The 20,231-nt window shown below is 38.7% G+C and overlaps 1 protein-coding gene across 4 annotated transcripts in view; it reads right to left on the bottom strand.

Annotated features, from left to right (window-relative positions):
* Positions 1–8,057: 8,057 nt before the first annotated feature.
* TOX3 (TOX high mobility group box family member 3) overlaps positions 8,058–20,231 on the bottom strand; it is a 107,848-nt gene continuing 95,674 nt past the window's right edge. For 2 of the 4 annotated variants that reach the window (XM_019535727.1, XM_019535728.1), the window contains exons 4-8: positions 15,332–15,601; positions 13,430–13,657; positions 11,631–11,711; positions 9,222–9,944; positions 8,058–8,929 (exon numbers count right to left, since the gene is read on the bottom strand). In XM_019535727.1, coding sequence (XP_019391272.1) covers positions 8,897–8,929; positions 9,222–9,944; positions 11,631–11,711; positions 13,430–13,657; positions 15,332–15,601 — 1,335 coding nt within the window. In that variant the 3' untranslated portion in view covers positions 8,058–8,896. Of the gene's footprint in view, positions 8,930–8,980; positions 9,945–11,630; positions 11,712–13,429; positions 13,658–15,331; positions 15,602–20,231 lie in introns of those variants that run through there. The other 2 variants (XM_019535729.1, XM_019535730.1) reach the window with 1 other exon arrangement.

Here is a 20,231-nt window from a genome sequence, read left to right as displayed (position 1 = left end):
CACACCTTTACCCTATCTCTTTAGCTAACATGAGCTGGCTACCAAGAGAACCCTTAGGTCTGCAGACTAAGGGAGACTTTCCTTCTTGGCCCCCGACTTGGGGAAGTGCCCCAAGTGCCTGTACTGGGTCAAGTAACCATAGGACTATTAGGCCTGTGTTTCCCTGAGGACACTGGGCCGCAGTCCCTTCTCGGGGTGGTGGCAGGTATGGTACCCCCCAGGCTAGCGAGTGTGCTCCAGGAAGGGGGTCAGCTGGACGTGAGGCACCCCTAGGGAGGCACTCAGAGCCTGGAAGGTGGGCGGGCGCAGGGAGGTGGGCAGCTCAATGTAGGAGCACCTCCTACTGGCCCGCCACACATGCTACATAGAGGGGCTGTGGAATCTCCATCCTTTGAAATTTTTAAGAGGAGGTTAAACAAGAATTTTCCCAGAGTGGATAGGAAAAAGCCACAAGCACCAGAGCAAGAAATGAGTCCTTCAACCTACATTTCTTTTCTCTGTTACTGAATGGTCCTCCCAGGTACGTCTTGAATCAGTGCAAAGGAAACATGCAATGGGGCTGCAAAATTCTTTACTTACTTATGGATTAAGGAACTGTTGAATGGGCTAATGCAAGAGGGTGAACGTAGCTCAAAGTATCTAACCACCCAGTGTTGACAATTAAGGGTTTCAAACACCTAGAACAGGAACATCAGGCTCGGGGATCACATAACAAGTTAATTCATACTCTGCATGCCCCTCTCACCTACTGCATATCGTTCCCTGTCCTTGACATGACTCATTGTTTGTGCAAGAGCATGGAAGAAGAGAGCACATAGCACAGAACTAAGCAGGGTCAACATAAAACCAACACTTCCTTCTATTATAGAGGCTCTTCTATTGTTTTAGAAGGCATTTTCCAGTTACTTTGCACTGCTAAGATAGGTTTCTGGGCAGGAAAATATAGCCCTATCTCTGAACAAACATGGGAGCACTAGGTCAATTATAACGAAGGGAAAACAATATACACATCAAGGACACAACTTGAATAGAGTGTATATCAGCATTCCACATTGCTAGAACACTACGGGTCTGCCACGTTCCTTCCTAGTTGATATACATTTTGTGAATAACAAATACCAAGTTTGGAGAATGCTTGGAAAAAACTACCATGCTTTTCAGGAAGTGATGAGCCAGCCCTTTGATGATTGCTTTAGTTGCTATATGTATTTTTTTTACTTATTCTGCTTTTATTTGTCTACATTTTTAATTCTGAAGTTACCATAAGTAATGTCTGTGGCTTGCAGATTGAAGGGTTACCGGCCTGCACTGTTCACGTGTCCTTGCACTTCTTTGTGCTCACAGATTGCTGGTTGCATAAGGCAGTAAAATTAAAACCATATTTTCCCAAACAAATGCTAAGCACTTTGCAGTCCCTGTACTCAGAGTAGTGCAGTGTCTTCTCCCTTCTAGAACCCCTGAAAAATGCAAACCATACCAAAGTGGGCGGAAACTGAAGACAGAATATTGACCTATTTCTCCTCTCCCAAAGTGCACTCTCATTTTATAATGTTGAGCTGCACAGAGGAAGTGGCTAGCATGCCCATCATCTCTCCCTCCCTGACACCAGCCGTGGAATGCTAGTAACAATGCAGCTCTGTCCTACATAAGATTCTGCCTGTCTGCCATAGCAACCTAAGAAAGTACAATAATTTAACTCAGTGCTATCTGATGAAGTAGGTTGTTGCCTATGCAAGCTAATGGCTCTCTGAACCACTTAGACTGCAAGGAGCCACCCTGCCCTGCCTTCTGCCTGATTTCAGACTAACATGGCTAACTATCTCTCTTGACTAAATTATGAGAGACCTGCAGTATTTTCACTGATAGTGCAATAATTACATAAGGGCTTGAGAAAAAGTGTAACTCTCCAAAGAGGTGACCTTCTTTTGCAGCTAAAGTATTTATTATCTTAGTCCATCTGTTTGTTTGGTGGTTTTGTGAAGCTGCCTGTTGAAATGGTATTGGCAAACTGAAGTGAAAAAGATAAGGCCAGTAATTTTGCCTACCAGGATGTAAAGGAATGAGAACCCCCCTTTCACAAGTATCTTAGCCAAATCTCCTACTCAGTTAGTAGACACTGTAAAATATGTTGTCTGTTTTACAGGAAGCAGCTCTTACTGTTAATAACTATTGTTGAAATATAATTACAGTGTAGTTCCATAAAAATGTAATATAACAGTTATGCTATCCAATTATGCAATTATAATTGCAAATAATTATACAAAACCTCGGGTTTTTTTATGGCTATTTCTAACACTGAGCTTATATGCACTGTATAAACACCATCTGTAGAAAACACAAGACATTTATACTGTGGTATAAGCATAGACATAGAGAAATGTATCATCACTATTTTTAGGGAGTATCCAGTAAAGCAGTTACTGTCTGTATCTTCTTCTACCCTGCATTAATTCAACAACTAACTCCTTGGACCCACATTCCTGCTTCAGTGAATCCATTGCTACTTATTTGCACCACTCTGTTCCTTGCAAAGTACTTTCTGCAAAAACTCTGCTTCTCTAACTTCCCTTTCACCATTTCTTTCTCCAATATTCAACATTCTTAATGTGCATTCTGGCCCACAACCTCTTTATGTGAAATTATGATTAGGCTCTAGAAGCTGACACAGAGTAGCAGTTCCCAAATTTCTTGCAGTGAATAGCTTTTGAGGTGTTTTAGTTGATGGCTGCTAGTTGTGAATACCAAAGTAGGGTCTTTGCCCTCTGCAGAGGCCCCTTCCTAAGTATAAAGTGCAAACAATGAAAATGAAAAGCAATAAAAAAAGAGTCTCTGGGCTCTGAATGCTTCTTAGGGTCAAGCACTAAAACCTCCTTTGACAGCTACACAACCCACACTTGTTCTCCTCAAGAGAATTTGACCTCAAGTAAGGAACTGAACAAAGTGCTTATTTTGTCTACAGTAGACAAATACGCTGTTCTAAAGCAACAAACAAACTTCAGATAAAACACACAGATAAATGACAAGGCGGGGAAAAAAGCCCTCCCAAAGATGAAGTCTAGGCTGAGAAACCCAATTTGTGCAAATTAAAAAAAAGAAAGTATTTCTGATTTCATTTGACTTTGTAGTGCACAGCAGAAGGTTAATCAAACTAAAGCATTATATTTCTCCTGTTATTGATTAACTGAAGCCAAATAACATTATCATTTTACTTAATGCATTTAAATTATGAATATTTTCCCAGATGCTCTGGACAATCAACTTTGCAGATTTCAGTTGAAAGTTGTTTATATGTGAAAGCAAAAAGAATTGATACAGGGGAATTGAACTATTTGAAAATTTAGCCCAGGGAAATACTGACCCCACTGAAGTTATGGGAGCTGGATCCTTGATTTCAGTGAAGCCAGAATTTCACCCTTTGATTGAATTAACTTGCAACTGATTACAAGATCGGTAATGGTCTGTCTTCCATTGATTTCTGTGGGAAAATGATAAAACCTAAGGTAAGAATTAAACGCTATGTAGATAACCCTAGTACTTCACTCTGGTCCTAGTTGGTATCATTGTCTGATGTGTTCCTTAGCCATGCTTTGAATTCCCCAATGGATAGCTTACAAACCACACAGATGAAACCATAGGAGTACATAAACATGCATCAACTAATTCACCTTGGTCAACTGCTTTGAAGATGAAAAGAATTAATTGGGACAAATGCAGCCTTGGTTTAACTCCAAGTACAACTCCACTGGCTATACAAGAACTGAATGTAAGGATTACTGGATTTTATTACTTTTCTTGTTCAAAGGTGTTTAATTTGTGCAAGACAATTAGCATGCTCTGGACAGATTTTCTGAAGTGAGGGTGAAGGACTGCATTTATATTGAAAGAAAGAGGGAGATATTTTCCAAACAGCTATAGTAACCCCAGTATCCTATATAACTATACTGTACTATACCCTAAAATACAGGATTTATTTTTCCCTACTTGCATTAATGAGATGTCTGTGTTTGCTATCAGTGCACTTTGTATTAAAATCAGAATCTGATATACATTCTGCCAGTCCCATCATGCCCTGATATGCTTTCAGCTATATAAAGTGATGCATCTTAACTGTGCTAGCCCAAGGCTGTTAGGTTTGGAAGAACCTTTGCCCTTGATCATGCCCCTGACCAAAACAGTTATACTGCTAAAAAAGCATGTAGGTCAGACTGGTGCAGGTGCTGAAGAATCGAATGTTCTATGTGCTTGGACTGGCGATGTGACACAACACATTTCCTCTCTACTTCATAGAAGAGACAAACATAGTGCTGCATGCATCACAGGCATGCACTATTTCTATATCTGAAAAGCTCCCCTCAGGCAGCACGTCTTTTGTTAAAGGTTTTAGCATTTTAAAATAACATTGTCCCATTTTTTCTGTATCCTTTATGTATATCTATCTACCTTCAGCAGCTTGTTGACTCTGCAAAAGAAGTCCTCCCCAGGATTCCATGCTGCTCCACCTTGCAAAAGTAGAAATTCCTTGTCACTTGCAAACACTGGAGAATTTTTCAGTGAAGGTATTGTTATTTTTAAAGTTTTGCTTCATAAGACAACAGCTTGTTTTTCTACCCAGCAGCCTAGGCAAAGGCACCACAATTTGCTTTTTTCAAAAGGGTCGCAACTGTGCCGCTGACTTGTAATGACGTCAAGCTGCCACTTTCATATTTATTGTGCATTTGAACATATGGTTACAACAACCTTGGCATTTTATGCAGTCAAAGCCAAACCATCCCTATTCTACCTAGTGGCTTTCAATTTCTTTTAATAAGAAGTGTCTTGGCTCCTTGGTATCCTTAGAAGATCAGTCTTATACAACTGCCATCACTGATTGGCTTCAGGATTCCAAGGAAGCCCTTTAGTCATCCAAGCTGGTTGTGGGGGAACAAGTAAACTAGCATGTGTTAATGACTAGTTGGTGTTGATCAGACAGTAAAATGCTCTCACCCTTTAAAATAGGCAGATACCCTCTGAATTGTCTTATTGTTAGTAATGTTATTATCACGTAAAAGAAACCATCTTTTTAAATTTCACAGGCAAATCAAAAAATCCTGGGGCACCTTGCATTTTGTGTGTGCCAAAATACTGTATCCACTCTATGCCAAATAAGTTTAATGCATGTATTTGTTTATTCGCCAGCAGGTTAAATTGCATATTTGTAGTACTACAGTATATTTTGTTAAAATACACTGTGCAATGATCCTATTTGCCTTCCACCTACTTATCTTATTAATGTAGGCTACTACTGAGTATGCATGTTTTTGTGGCAGCAAAACCTGAAGTGTACCAAGAGACTAGAGTGATAGATTACATGTACATGCTGTGTCATATCCAATTAACTCAAATTGACTGTGTACTGCATTATGCTGTTAGTGCATGGAAGATCAATAAATATGGAGAAAATCCAACAAGGCTCTGTCCATTCCCATCCAATTCTAGTAGGTCTGAGACAGATCATGCTACTATGATGTGTATGCTGCTGCTGAAGGGGGCAGGTGGTGCATAGACACCATTCAAACTTGGCCTATTCAATTCAAACTCCTCTAACTCTCCATTCATGCATAGCAAAACACCATCTGGTCCTATTTTGCCTCCAGCAATCACAGCTGACCAAAAACGATAATAACAGCTGTTGCGAAACAAAAGCCAAACAAAGGGGGGAGGGAAAGGTTAGAATGAAGTCCAGTGCTGAAAAATACTCCATGAAGTGAAAAATGGAAAAGGAACCATTCAAATACCCAATCCCCATTGAAAGGAGCCAGCACAAGACTTCTGGTTAAACTTGAGATATTTAGTCCATCTGTCCTGGAAATCTTCAAACCACAATGGTCAGGTGACAACATATAGTTGAAATTATCTGCATAAAGGCATTTAAAGCCTTTGTTCTTGGAGTTGGAAACTAATGACCCTGTGTCAGCTAAAAATTAAACCTCCTTATGTTCTTTCATCGTATGTCAGGTTAGGTTAATGTGAAAGGAGAATGTGGTTAACTGGGGTGATAAAGCATCTAAAACCTTGGGAAAAAGGGGGTAGTGAAATGGCTGTTAACAATAGGAAGGAAAACATTGTTTAAAAAAAGGTATATGTTACTTAAATCATACAGACACTACATCTTTCCTATATAAATTGTATATGAAGTGATTTAAATTAGTGATTTAAATATTTTTGACCTGTAACAGCAAAGTTATTTACTCAGACCTTAGAAATATGAACATTAACTTGTGAGACTTGAACACAATATGTTCTGCAATATGCTATTGTGGATTAAGTGAAATATAATTTTGTAACAAGCAGGGGGAAGTTCTAATTTTCCATGATTCAAAAATCTTGACATTTAGAATGTACAGTTCTGCTTGATGATTAATTTTTTTAACTGCAGTAATTAAAACTATTTTTCCTGGAATTGACCATCAGTAGTTCAGCAGCACTTAATCAAATGTGATAAAACCCAGGATTTATGAAATCATTTAATGAGTGTAATAACACCTGCTTCTAACTGCAAATAGTTGAAAACAGACTTCAGTTGTAATTAACTCTTATCACTAGTGACATTTTTCAAACGATACTTCATAGGTCTTCAAAATGACAATTACAGAACTAATACACAATTACTGTCACATGCAGTTTAGCAATTATTTTTGAAGACATTTGTCTAAAGGTTTCAAAATAGACTATAAAATGGTTCCTGTTATGTAATGTTGGTTAAAACTGACACCCAGAAAACTCTTTCACAAATCAGCCTCAGCTTTGATATTTCTAATACATGCAGACTTCCTCTTATTTGGTATAAACATTCTCCCTCTCAGACATCATACTAAGGCTATTACAATCACTGCTCCCTGTCCACTAACACATATTATGAAAAGCTTCAACTTATACATGATTTTTTTCTGCTCCAAGAAATCTATAAATTTATAATTAGAATCTCTTGCTGTTCAATATTTGTATATAATAAACAGAGAATGGGGAACTATGAAATATTGAAAGCTGAATTCATTATTAATAACTCACAACATCTAGTAAATCTTCTCTGAACTACAACTGCAACTTTTTAGGAACCTATATTTTTATTTTTATGGTTCTGCCCTGAGCTGGCAGACATGAACACCACCTCTTAACAGGATTAGGATTCTGCTCAGGCTTGACACTTGCTGTTTTTAATTTTCATTTTATCATAAGCAGTTTAAGATTGTTGCCAGTGGTAATTTGCAATTTTTATCAAGACCTCTTCATTATAGCTTCTGACAGGACAGATGCTGTAATTAATCATGCAAGACAACTGGGGATAGTGGTCATACTGCACTTGTACTGCAGCTAGTGCAGAAAAGAAATTAGAGAAGGGAAAAAAAAAAAAAGGATTTCTTTTCCCTGTCAATAATAAAAAAACCCAAAAACAACTGTATAAACAGTACCAGGATCTCAGTTCTATGTTGGAAGAGAAGGATTCCAAACCTGGTGTGCAAAATTGTTTGGGTTTCTTATCTCCATGCATCGTTTGTGCTTGTGTAAAAATACACTACTCAGACAATTAGAGATGGACCAGTCATGAAGCTGAGAATTTTCAGAAGTGTGATTTTTAGATTAGCCAGTTAAATGACCCAAGGCTAAAACTGTACTTGGATCTTTAACTCAACAAAAATCAAGAGGTCTTAGATCCAGAATTTGTTTATGACCATCCCAAAATAATCCTATTCAACCACAATTTGCTACTCCGTCTCTTCAGGTAGTTTACAAATATATTTGCATTTATAATTCAAATAAAATTAATGTTTTATAATTTGATACACTATTTCCTATATATATTGCCCCTCACAGAAACAGCACAAAAGAGACATGCTGTTTTTCCACTTATGAACACAAGAACTTGCACTTACTGTACAAAACCTGAACAAATACTATCAGTCTTTATAAAGTACCTATTTGCACAAACTCAAAATCAAGAAAGGCGAGCACATTTTTTAAAGAAAGTACATTTAAAGCAAAAACTGGTTTTGGTTGTTGCATTAAACACTTACAGCCCATGAGTTTTACTGAAATGTGTTTATTCTATAGCAAGATAAAAGCATTTATTTTAGATAAGCAAAATACAAACAACTTAATTGCTGCTATCATAACTCATAAAAAAGTATAAAACAGCATAAAAACACAATAAGCAATGTAGCAATTAATAGTTCATGTTACCAGTGTTTACATTAAAGCCTCATTTATGAAAACTTTACAACACATGATATGAAAACTTACAACTTTTAAAGAAAATATTTACAATGATTATTCAGATGTGGAGCTTATTTTAAATATTCTACTGGTATTACAGCATTTTAAAAACTCTTGCATTTTTTTAATCTTAGCTTTTGTAATAACAGTTTTATTTAAGTGCATTTCCCTTTTAAAAATACAGTGTATTAAATCTGAAACTCATCACTTAAACACAGAATATAATATTCACATTTGTTTTGCAACTGGAATTAACATAATGGGTAACAGTGTCAATATATATTTTGTTACAAAGCATGGCAGGTTTATTTGGAGAAATCAAAGTGAAAAGATAGGTCAAACATTTACGTTCAGTCACTTGCATTTGTTTTTCTGAAGACATCAAAGAAAAACTTAAAAGCTTTGGCAAAAATCTGTGATTTACGATTTTTTATGACAAAAAATGCCATCAACTACTCATGTCATACAAATATGACTGTATGAAATCCAATCACCATTTTACAGGTAGTTACAACTGTGCTTCAAGGACTTTGTGAGTTCATACCGTCTTAAGTGCATTAATCACTTTTAGAGAAAGAACAATATAATTACTCACTATTACATAATTCAGAAGGGCCATTTTGCAGTCAGAAGGTCCAGGTATTTATTAAGCCATTTGATTCACATATTGTAGGTAAAGCTTAAATAAATTAAAAAAGGCATCACATGAAAAAGAGCACAGGTTTTGTGGGTTTGTTTTTGTTTTTTTTTTTAAACAAAATGATTTATAGTCAGCTAAAAGATGATACACAGCTACATTGTAGTTCTTTATTGCCTATCTAATAGACACTTTAGAGGATCATTTGATCTGTTATGCATCCCTGCATAACTACCATCAACAATTTACAGTTTTCAGCCAAATAGTGTGCCCCTCCCCCCTTGATGAATGCAAATCAGTGTAGCAAGAGTATTTATCTTCAGAAAATACTGACCTGTGATAACACTTGAGTCTGTGTCTGGGATTGTATTTGTGACTGATGCTGCTGAGGTGCTGGCTGAGGGCTCCCAATGGCAGGGATGGGGGAAGTTATCTGTGAGGCTACAGGGGAGTGCTGCTGAGGAGAAGGCTGGGACTGGTGTTGCATGTGTTGCATCTGCTGCTGCTGCATTTGCTGCAGCTGTATATGTTGTAACTGCTGTTGCATTTGCTGCTGATTAATTTGCTGCTGAAGATGCTGCTGCTGCTGCAAATGTTGCTGCATGTGGTGCTGAAAATGCTGCTGTTGCATTTGCTGTTGGATTTGTTGATGCATTTGGTGCTGATGGAGTTGCTGCTGCTGCATCTGCTGCATCTGCTGCTGCTGTAGCTGTTGTATCTGATGCTGCTGGGTTTGCATTGAGGGGCTTACTTGAGATGAAGATGGTGTTGCCACCATATTTGTTCCCATAGAGCTTATCAATGGGGCTGCAATGTTTGTTGGCATGTTTGGTGCAATGGTAACGGAAGCTACAATCTGATTCATTGGCAGTCTCATGGTTAAAGGTTTTGGAGCGATTGCCCTGGGAAGGGACTGCTGAAGAGTCTGAGGAGATGCAGACACTGTTGCATGCTGGGAAAGAGGAGTATTCAGAATAAGGGAGGAAGACAAGTTAGTGGACGCCAATGTTTGCTGAACGGAACGAATTGTCTGGGCTTCGGCTGATTCTGCAGCTGCCTGTGATTGAGAGAGGGATTCAAGAGCTGTTACTGGTACAAAATAGATTGAGGTTTATAACCATCACAGTTCCCTTCTTTTATCATATACTGTAATGTAACCAGCTTAACATCAAACGAGAAAGAGGATACATCCTAAGCATTTGTATAATTATTATACTGGTTCATGTAGCAAATATAAGTTATGGCAACTTATATTATTTTACTGGAAGCATATCTAATTTCTTCTTTAAATTTCTATCATTAAATTAAATCCATCAGTTAGACAAATAGGGAGCCTTGCTCTGTGTTACTCAGATCAATGTAAGGATCCTTTCATCTTGAAGGGACAAAAAGAGATGTAGTTGATATGAAAAGAAGATTCACAACTTTTAAGGAAGCTGTTTTGTATTGAAAAAAGATCAATCAGGATGCAGAAAAGATCCCTGGGGCTCAAATTCAATGATCCATTCTATCACACCTTATTAATCTGTTATTGTACATGGTCCAGTTCTGGTTTTGACAAGAGGCTAGTGTCTGCCATTGCTAAACTCTTTCAACCCTTATTGAAATCAGTGGAGTTATCTGTATGGAATTTGGTAGCTAAAAGATAAGAAACTCAAGGATATTGTCATACAACACTTTGCATATTTGTAGTGTGTGTGCGCACGCATGCAGACTCACAGACACCGTGTAATGATCCTATTTCCCTTCCACCTACTTATCCTATGAATGTAGGCTACTACTGAGTAGGCATGTTCTTGTAGCAGCAAATAAGAAATACGTATTATAAAATTTCTTGCAATAAAACTGTCTGGTGACAGAACTAAGTAGAATCTGCATGGCACTGCACTATTCAGTGTGCTAACAGTGTGTTATGCTAGAGGCTGGTCCAAAAGGATTTCGTGGATTTTAAAAAGAGAACTTAGGGTCAGATTTTCAAAAGTACCCAGTGCCCATATCCTCAGTGGTATTCAGCTGGCAGCTTGGCATTAGAAACTGAGCATATTAAGGATCTTTGTTTTGAGGACAACAAAACATTATATTATATGAACTCTTTCTCCCCAACACACAACACATGCATAATCTTCCAGTTTTTGAGTCTGGATTTTGTTTCTGCATTTTCCTAGAACACTTAACACCTTCCTATGTGGAACATACAACCTGTCTTGCTTCATAGTGCAAGTTAGTTTTCTTGTCTCTCTAACAAGGCTCTGTTATAGCATTCTGTGTGGCTACCTGCCAGCTTGTCCATTTCTAGAATGTTTTAAATTCACAATCACACTGAATTCCTGTTCTCTACCGGCAAAAAAATCCTTGTGATTTACCTTCTGCCTACCCTCATCCAATATATTTTGCACTTCTTGACCAGTTGCCCCTTGGAAAGTTATGCACCAAGAGAGACTCTCTCAAAGCTGGCTAATTTCTCTGACCAAACTCTACTTTCATGCAACATAGTTATTTTTGCTTCCAAAAATAACCACAGACAAGGTGAGTTTGTATAGTTACTGTCTGATATTTATTACTGTGATATTAGTGTTGCAAAGTATTTTTGTGCAAAAACAAGCACAGTATGTAGTTCAAGCTATTATACAAAATCTTTGGGGATTATATTAAAGAAACTCTGGGACTCCAGATATACTTTTCGTATGACAAAATCCCACATTTAAACAACCATTGCTAAACATTAGTTTACCGTGACACTTACCTTGGAAACAAGGCTAGCTCTGTAGGCAGCAAGAGCCTTCAGGTATTCTTTTTTGGCAGCTTCAGTTTTCCTTTTATATACCTATTAAAGACATAATAATTAGCACCAGCTTCAGCTTATTATTTTATGGTGAAAAAAATATACTCTTACCAGAATAGGGCCACATTCACTTACATAAAAGGAAACAAGAGGCACCATCTTGTCTTAGCCTCTACAACACAGACCACAAATACTCTGATTTATATGATTTTTCTTCCCTTAAAGCTCTCAATACACTTGCACTGAAAATACACTGCCCTGCACTACACCTAGACCTGCAAGTGAATACAGGTTTGTCTGGATTTTTCACCACAGTAACTTAGGTTTTCCTTTGGTTACACTGTTATCTTTTATCAGAACAGTGTTTCATGACTGCTACAAATTGTTATAGTTGGGAGCTAGTAATCAGTACTTCTGAGTCATACTTTCTTTCTCCATCTAGTGATTTTTGTGCATACTTTACCTCTCTAGGAGCAAAAACTGTCCTGACAAGAGGTAGAGAGAGGCATGGGAAGAGTGAAATTTCATGTGCTGATATAGATAAGAATGGAATGAGGTCTCAAAAACCAATCAATATATTTAAGCAATGAAGATTTTCTTAGGTGTTCTGTGTGAGCACATGTAGAAAAACCTATTTTCTCCAAAGGGTGGAGAAAGTGCTCAAAACTAATGTAACCTAGTTCCCAATGCAGCTGACCATAAAAGTCCAATTGACTTATATAGGAAACAATAGACTTTCATTTTTGTCCATCTTATTTTAATGTATTGATACTTCACCTTAAAATTGCCAGCATCAGTAAGAGTAGGCTAAAACCGTCAAAGGAGATCTTACAGTGCATATCACAGAAAGTCTCTTTCATATCTTAGCCTAAATAAGCTTTCCAAGTTGAGGAAACTAAGGGTTGATTGGAGATCTCAGGATTGAGAAAATATATTTTTAAGACTGGGATTTTAATTGAACAAAAGAATGCAACTAAAACATCCATCACCAAACCACGCTATATTGCATATTACCATACTTGTAATGAAAGACCAAGGACTTAGACCTGTTTCTTCTTTCCATTGTTCTGCTTAGAATTAAAGGGCCTTTTCTTCCATCACCAGTAAGCATAACTCCAATTAACAACTGATGAGAATTGTGCAAAATTATCAACAGACCAGACCCTCAAGAATCTGTAATTTTTTAAACTCCTGCATAGGAGTTCCATGGGCATGGAAAAGAGAATGTCCCTTAAGCAAGAAGAGCTGATCTCTGAAAATTCAACATTCTGTACTAAATTTTAAAATGAATGATAAATAATATTTCAAACACTAGGTTCTTGAAATGAAGTACAGTGAATTGGCTTTAAAGTTTTGGTACCCATGAGCTTTGTTACGCAGATTCATGAAGAAGATCAAAGGAAATAGCAAATGTGCCCTTCTTCTGTTATAACTTTTGAATTTAAGGGGAAAAAAAGCTTTCAAATGATTATTAAACAGATGGTCTTAATGGGGTATTGGGTTGCTTTCTCCAAACTGATACTAAAAATTAAAAAACTTGAAGACAATAATTATGTAAAATTGTAGGATACAAGTTTGATAATATCTGAAGAGTAATAAAACAAGATGCTACTCTGAGGACAGTTGCTCAGCCAATTTAAATCAGTGTAAATTCAGCGCAGCAACACTATACTAGCTGAGGATCTGCTATTTAGTTAGAAAGATTGTCATTTTACTACTTGCAAGACCCTAATGCATCACTGCAGTCAACTCTTTGTTACCTGTTTTTGTTCTTCTCCTAAACTGTCCCACATTGATGCCACTATTTTTGAAACCTCTCCAAATGTAGCATTAGGGTTCTGTCCTTTAATTGCAGCTTGTGTGTCCCTGAAGAATAGGGCATATGCTGACACTGGCTTTTGTGGCTCATTGGGATCTTTCTTTTTCTTCTTCTTCGGAGTCTTGGGCTTCTTGCCAGAATCTGGAGCAGCTCTTTTCTCTCCAGCAGTCTAAGAAACAACAACAAAGCCCAGAGTCTACACAGTATACTATACAGTACTTGAAACACAAATAAGACGATTTCTGTATGATAAATTCGCCACAGTTCTGTTAAACAACAAATGAGTAAGATTAATTGATGGGTAACATTTTGAAATCCTGGTTGCAACCCTTACTTCTGCTAAGTAGAATTTGCTCAGGCATTTAACACCATTGGCTGCTAAGGTCTAAATGTACCAGCAATTGCTATTCAATATAAATAAAGGTTGCAGATTCAGTCCCATAAGCATGCCCTTTATGTAATTTCTGTGAAAAAAAACAATCAGGATGTGCTATATACATGTTACATTCTGTAGCATATGTTTTCTACATAGACAAGATTTTAGCAATAGAAACTCAAAAGTAAGAAGGTATGAAACATGACCTGGTTCCTTAGCTAAATCTGTTAACTCAGGCTTGGGTCAGGGGTTAGGAATCTTTCCCTCAGGCTACAAAGCAATAGCAACTCTTCAGCTGCTACAGATCTGTTGTGAACACCCACAGCTGCTCCCATCCACATCCATCATGAAGGAATGGTAGCCTCACAGATCCATATAAATCACCAAATGCAGGCCATGAATTCTCCTAAAAAATCCCCTGATGTTGGGGCATACGAGATTCTTCTGAGAAGCAGTTTCATGGGTCGTAGGGGGGTACGTACCCTGTATTGTTCCTTGTATTTTCCACTGTTTTTTCCTGTTCTAAGGATAAATGATGACACAAATGGTATAGGATAGAGGAAGGGTTTCCCCTATTTTATTTTACTTTGATTCTTTACGACCCTACAGTGTGGGTCTTCCACAATGCAATTCCCAGTGATTTCATCAGGAGATCTGCAAATGGGACATGCAAGATTGGGCCTCTAAATAAATTTTCACTGTACTAAGTTTAGTTCATCTGATCAGAATGTCAGATTAAAATAGACCCTTTGCTAACAGTTCTATTTTAATCTAAATGGAAATGAACCCCAGGCATACTAAAACTTTCATTTAAAGGGAAAGGTCATCTTTTATTTCTAGTAAAATGTATATATTTTTAAATATACAATATCAAGGAATGTTAAAATGTCAAAACTTTTATAAGTAGATGAAGCAAGAGGCTGATCACATTCATAAAAAGTCAGAAATTTGTTATAAAGGAGTTTCTCCAAACAGGAGATCTTACAACACCTTCAGCTCTCCTGTGAAATATGAGATTTCATTTCAACCTAGGAGAAATTTTACAGTCTTTGCATTCTCTTGTACCTGAAGAAGGCTGTGTGCCTGAAAGCTTGTAAAGAAATATCCCCCCGCCAATATCTAGTTGGTCTAATAAAAGATACCACCTCTACCATGAGTTCCAATTCCTTTTGTCTACAGACCAATATGGCTACAATCCTTATCCCTTATAAAGAAGTAGGCATGCAAAGGCACAAAAGTCACTAAAGAGATGTGATGTACATTTCATAAGCAAGTATCATTTTACTAAGCAAAGAGGTCGCCCACAGCATATGAATATTGCCACAAGCAGATTCGCTCTTACTGCACTGTTTGTATATTTTACCTGGCCACACAGCTGCTGAAAGTCAGTATTCTTACTGACACCCATTTAAAACTACACATGCACACATGTGCAGCTTGTTCACTGTACTATATGCTATAACTTACTCTATTTGATTCATCTGCATCCTCTTCATTTATAGAGCTGGACGGCGAAGGAGTTGCTGATTTACTGGCAGGAGGTGATGGAGAAGTGTGGGGCAAATTAGTGCCTCCTAAATTTAGCCCCAATTGTGTACTTAGCTGAGACTGGTTAATGGTAGTCAGTTGAGTAGGAGGCATAATTCCTGAACGAGCAGCATCAGTCATATGGACAATAGATCTCATGATCAAAGAAGGATCTTGACGATATTGAGAAACTGGTGTGTGATTCTGGTCCTAAAAGGGATGGAAATAATATTTAAAACCAACAATGACAATATAATACTGCCAGTAATGCCATTTTAACAGTCTTACTAAATTGACATTGTCAGTCTGAAATGTAGTCAATTTAAAAAACAAGCTAACCACAAGTTAAACAAGTTAAGCTTTAGATATAACACCTGCCTTGGACTTCCCTTGCCAATTTTTGTGACATTGCAATCGCATTTCCCTATTCTTTAATGTATTTTTCTCTCTCTCATTGGTGTGCAAAGTAGCCAGGCAAACAATAGGGACTGACTGCCTGCACTGGAAACACTGCAACTGACTAGACACAAATTGCTGTCAAGTGAATAAAGTAAACAAAATGAAAAAAAAAAGAGAGAAATAAACATTTTTCCTCCACTGACATTCAATTATTCATAGCTGCTACCTTTAACAGTAGTAGGTGAAAAAAACAATTTAGACTGAAGTGGAATTTTTAAAGGAGTTTTAGTAGAGAATGTTGCCTTGCCCTATACAGACCTGGCACCACAGCATTCAAGTGCATTCAAATAATCCCCTCCTCAAAACTCCCAAGTCTTCATAAATGAACATAGGTTTAATTAGCAACCAAAAGCATGCAAAACTAACACAGTATGTCTCACTCATCAAGTTCATTCATCCTGTACTTGAGTCTCCCATACTCATAGATTTGTTTGAGTGTGTGTCCCCCCTATCTTTACCATTTCTTAAGGGCAAGGTCTGTGTTCTTCTACAGAACTGTACAATACTCCCTTTATTTACAAATAAAGAGAGACCCTAAAGGTAAAATGAGTCTGAATGTGATAATGAACAACTGGGTTTCATTTTTAAGTGCATACACAAAATCAATATACAGGAAAAGAACATTTAAAAGAATGGAGGGGGGATCATTTTAGACTGTAGTTGGAGGCAATAAATAGTTCATATACCAACTGAAAAATCTAACTAATCATTGCCCAAACAAAATGACATGAGAGAAGTAAATTACATTTTGAAAATTCCTTCAGAGTAAATAATCTACAGTGTGATTAGTAACAGGTGAGGGCATCCTCAAAGAAATACTGTAACACCTCATGAATCTGCAGTTTACTGTAGTACTCAGTTTATAGTCTCCCCAGCTCCTCCCCACACCACCCCCTGCTGGATACTGAGCTTTTGAAAGTCTGGCCAGAAGTGTCTCAGTAGGAACTGATAATTACTGAACATTTTTTAAAATCTGGACCTTGTTTAGGTGACCAGGTAAGAATCTCTTTAAGATTTTTTCTCCCAAACGTGGTTCCTGCTGCACTGCAAGACTGAGTAGTAGAGTCAGGACACCTTAGTGAAGGATCTGTGCTCAGCTCTGCCATCTTTCCATATCTATTTGAAACAGGCTTGCACCTAAGCTCTCATCCAGGCCATCCATTTCCCCCTGCTGCACCAAAAAGACCTTGGGGTTCTATTTTTTTTTGGTGACCCTCAGTGACAACTTCCCCTTTACTGAGTGAATATACACTTATGGGATTTGCAAAAGCCAAAGCATACTTTCATCAAGGAGCACAAAGCACCCAGGTATGCCACGTGCTTTCCACTTGCAGCTGTCTCCACAAGCTCTGAATCCAGATCCTATGTGCTAGGTCAGGATCTTAGGACCCCCATGGGCTACCCCAACTTTCCCATGCTCTATTAGGTGGTGCCAGCTGGATCCTGGACTTTGTTTTTGTTCTTATTTCTCAAATGCTTTTAATATCTTCCACTCCCAAAAATAAAGGAACCCAGTTCCTTAGAGATGAACATGCATGACAAAAAAAATGGAGCATTTGATATAGAAATGCTCAAAACAACAGACTTACTTGCTAAACTCCCTATTTACTTCAGGGCACCTTTCTATGAAATTTACTACTGGCAACTATAGGGTCACTCTGATATAGAATTATATTGGCAGTGGCATCTGGAAGTCATTCAAAGTCTTCCAAAGTCTTTTTTTTTATAGGATAGCACTTTCTGCATATTAATCCAGTTCTTTTGCTTTAAAGACACTACTTGATTGCATTAAAGAAAAAATTGCTGTTAAAACAAAATTAGAAATAGTCAGAATTGCACAGAACAATTTCCAGAAGGTATTTTACCTCTAAAGGCTTGATTCCCTCTCTGCTTTACTGTTACACAAAACAGGCTTTCACAGTCTTTCTACCAAAATCACAAAATATGAGGACTTGAGTTACAAATGATTTACTCTTAAGTCTTGTCATTTTGGTTGAGTCTATGATTTTATTGAAACTAAATTCTCTTGACTTACACTGACCCAGAATCTAATTTTATACACAAGCCTATGAATTCTTAACTGCCCCTCCTTTTGAAACAGAATAAACCTTGAATGTTTTTTCTACTTCTTTATTATTGCCTTCTTTTTCTATTTCTCTACAACTCCCTCGCTGTTTTTCCTTAATAAAATGTAGTAAGAACTAGAACTGGAAACTTAGTACTGTTTCCTAACTAGAAACAACTAACGGAAACCAAATTTAAAATATGGTATGTAAAACAAAAAACCTTAATTTCTAAGGTTTTGTGTATTCTGATTTAGTAACAAATTAGTTCACCCTGTCATGTGACAACCACCCATAATATATTTGCTGCACTTAGATTCAAAATTATACTCACAATCTGTATTTAAAGCACCATGAATAATGGAGTGTGCATTCCATTTTTATTATCTGAGCGTGTCATTTTTTGTCAACTGCACTGGAATATTGTACATAACCATGCATGGAGGAACTCACAGAAAACAAAGAAGAGCATATAGCATTATTTCCTTATAGTGCTTGGTATAGTGGTATGATGGTACAACAGATCCTCAGTATTAATTGTTATGATCTCCAGCCTTGGAATAGCCCTTCTAAGCTTGAAAATGAACTTGAAGACACCATTATCCTCATATAAACTTCTATCAACTAAGGCGTAAACCAGTAGAGATTTGGGGGCCGATACCAATAGCCAATTTTTAAGGAGGCATATCGGATGATGCTAATCCGATTTCTCATCCAGCTGGGAAGTCTGTTATGGTGGAAAGGGGCATGGGGGGGAAAGAGGGCAAATTAATGCCTCCTGCAGCGAGGGAGGGAGTGGGACTGGGGTAGGGGCAGATGCTGCTCAGCTTGGCGGGGCGGGGCAAAGCTGTGGCTCATCCAGGAAGCATGGGGGGGGGGGTCCCACCACTGCATGCACCCCAGAAGGGCATGGGGAGGAGGGGTGTCTCTCAGATCTGCGCAGGGTGGGGCTGGCAGGCTGCAGTTGCCAGCTGGATCCAGGGCTGCGCTAAGCTCTTCTTGGTGGGGGCTGGGCTTGAGGCAGGAGGTGGCAGCACTGGGAAGAGGTGCAGGGGGGCTTCAGCCACCCCAATTTCACTGTAGCTGTCCCCAGCCCTGCCCTCCGAGTACCACCACTGCCCCCCTAGCGCAGCTCTTCCCGGCGCGTGTGGAGGCAGGGGTTGAGCCGGGGCTGCACCAGGTGGGTGGCAGCGGCGCTGGGAGGAGGGGTTGAGGTGGGGCTACAGCTAAATTTGGGGTGGCTGCAGCCACCTTCCCAGTGCCACTACCACCCACACAAAGCGCAGCCCCGGCCGAGAAGAGCCTGGCAGTGCCCTGCCTCCAGCTGGCAGCTGCAGCCCCCCTGCCCCATGCTGATCGTGGGGGCATGCGCCCCTCTTCCCCACTGCATGAGCCATGGTTCTGTCCTGCATCCCCCACCCTGCCCTGGCTGGGCAGTGCCTGCCCCAGTCCCTGCCCCACTCCCTCCCTCAATGCAGGTGGTGTTGATTTGCCCCTCACACCCTTTCTCTCCCCCTCCCCTTCCACCACAACAAACTTACCAGCTGCATGCAGCTCTCCAAGCTGCCAGACTGTGCTTCTCACTGTCTGCATGCTCGTTGCAGCTGTGTGTATGCACAGGCATTTATCGGCCAAATTATTGGCTGCATCAGGCTAATTTCCAGTACAGCCAATTTTATTTTCTTTATATTGGTGCTAATCCAATATCAGACCAATATATTGGTGCACCTCTAGCATCAACATATTTTAACTCTATAATTTCTCAAATATTTTAAGATATGCTTATTGGCTCAGTAATGCTTCCTACAGAACCACAGTATCATTAATACTTTCCTAATAATAGTATGCATGGAAAGAAGAAAATCAGTAATTGGTGGGCTTATGTGCTATCCTAATTCCATTAGTACCCAAAACACAGACAACAGAAACAACACACCTTATGCAATCAGAACACATCTTTGGAAATTCTGTCAAAATACTGAAGAATATCACATATCCGTTTCTTGTATAAACTGTGGGTTTCTGTATTATATATATAAGACTTTCCTAATACAACTCAAAACGTAGAGCAGGTTTGCCAAATTATTTAAGAACCTCTTAAGGCAACATGCCAATTTTGAATGAACCTATGGTTTTGAGTTGAACATAGGGGGTAAAAAGAGGGTCCCGGGTAATATGGGGCCCCTGCAGGACACGATGGGCAACTTAGTCATCACGCCAGATGACAAAGCTAACATATTTAACGATTTCTTTGCCTCTGTCTTCCTAAGTAGGGACCAGTTCAGCCACCTCCCTGCTGGGCCCCCCTCGGGCCCTGG

This window comes from Crocodylus porosus, unplaced genomic scaffold, assembly GCF_001723895.1.
Source record: "Crocodylus porosus isolate Cpor-Errol unplaced genomic scaffold, CroPor_comp1, whole genome shotgun sequence".
In the NCBI taxonomy this organism is placed as follows: Eukaryota; Metazoa; Chordata; order Crocodylia; family Crocodylidae; genus Crocodylus; species Crocodylus porosus.
This window is presented reverse-complemented; position numbering and strand designations above follow the sequence as displayed.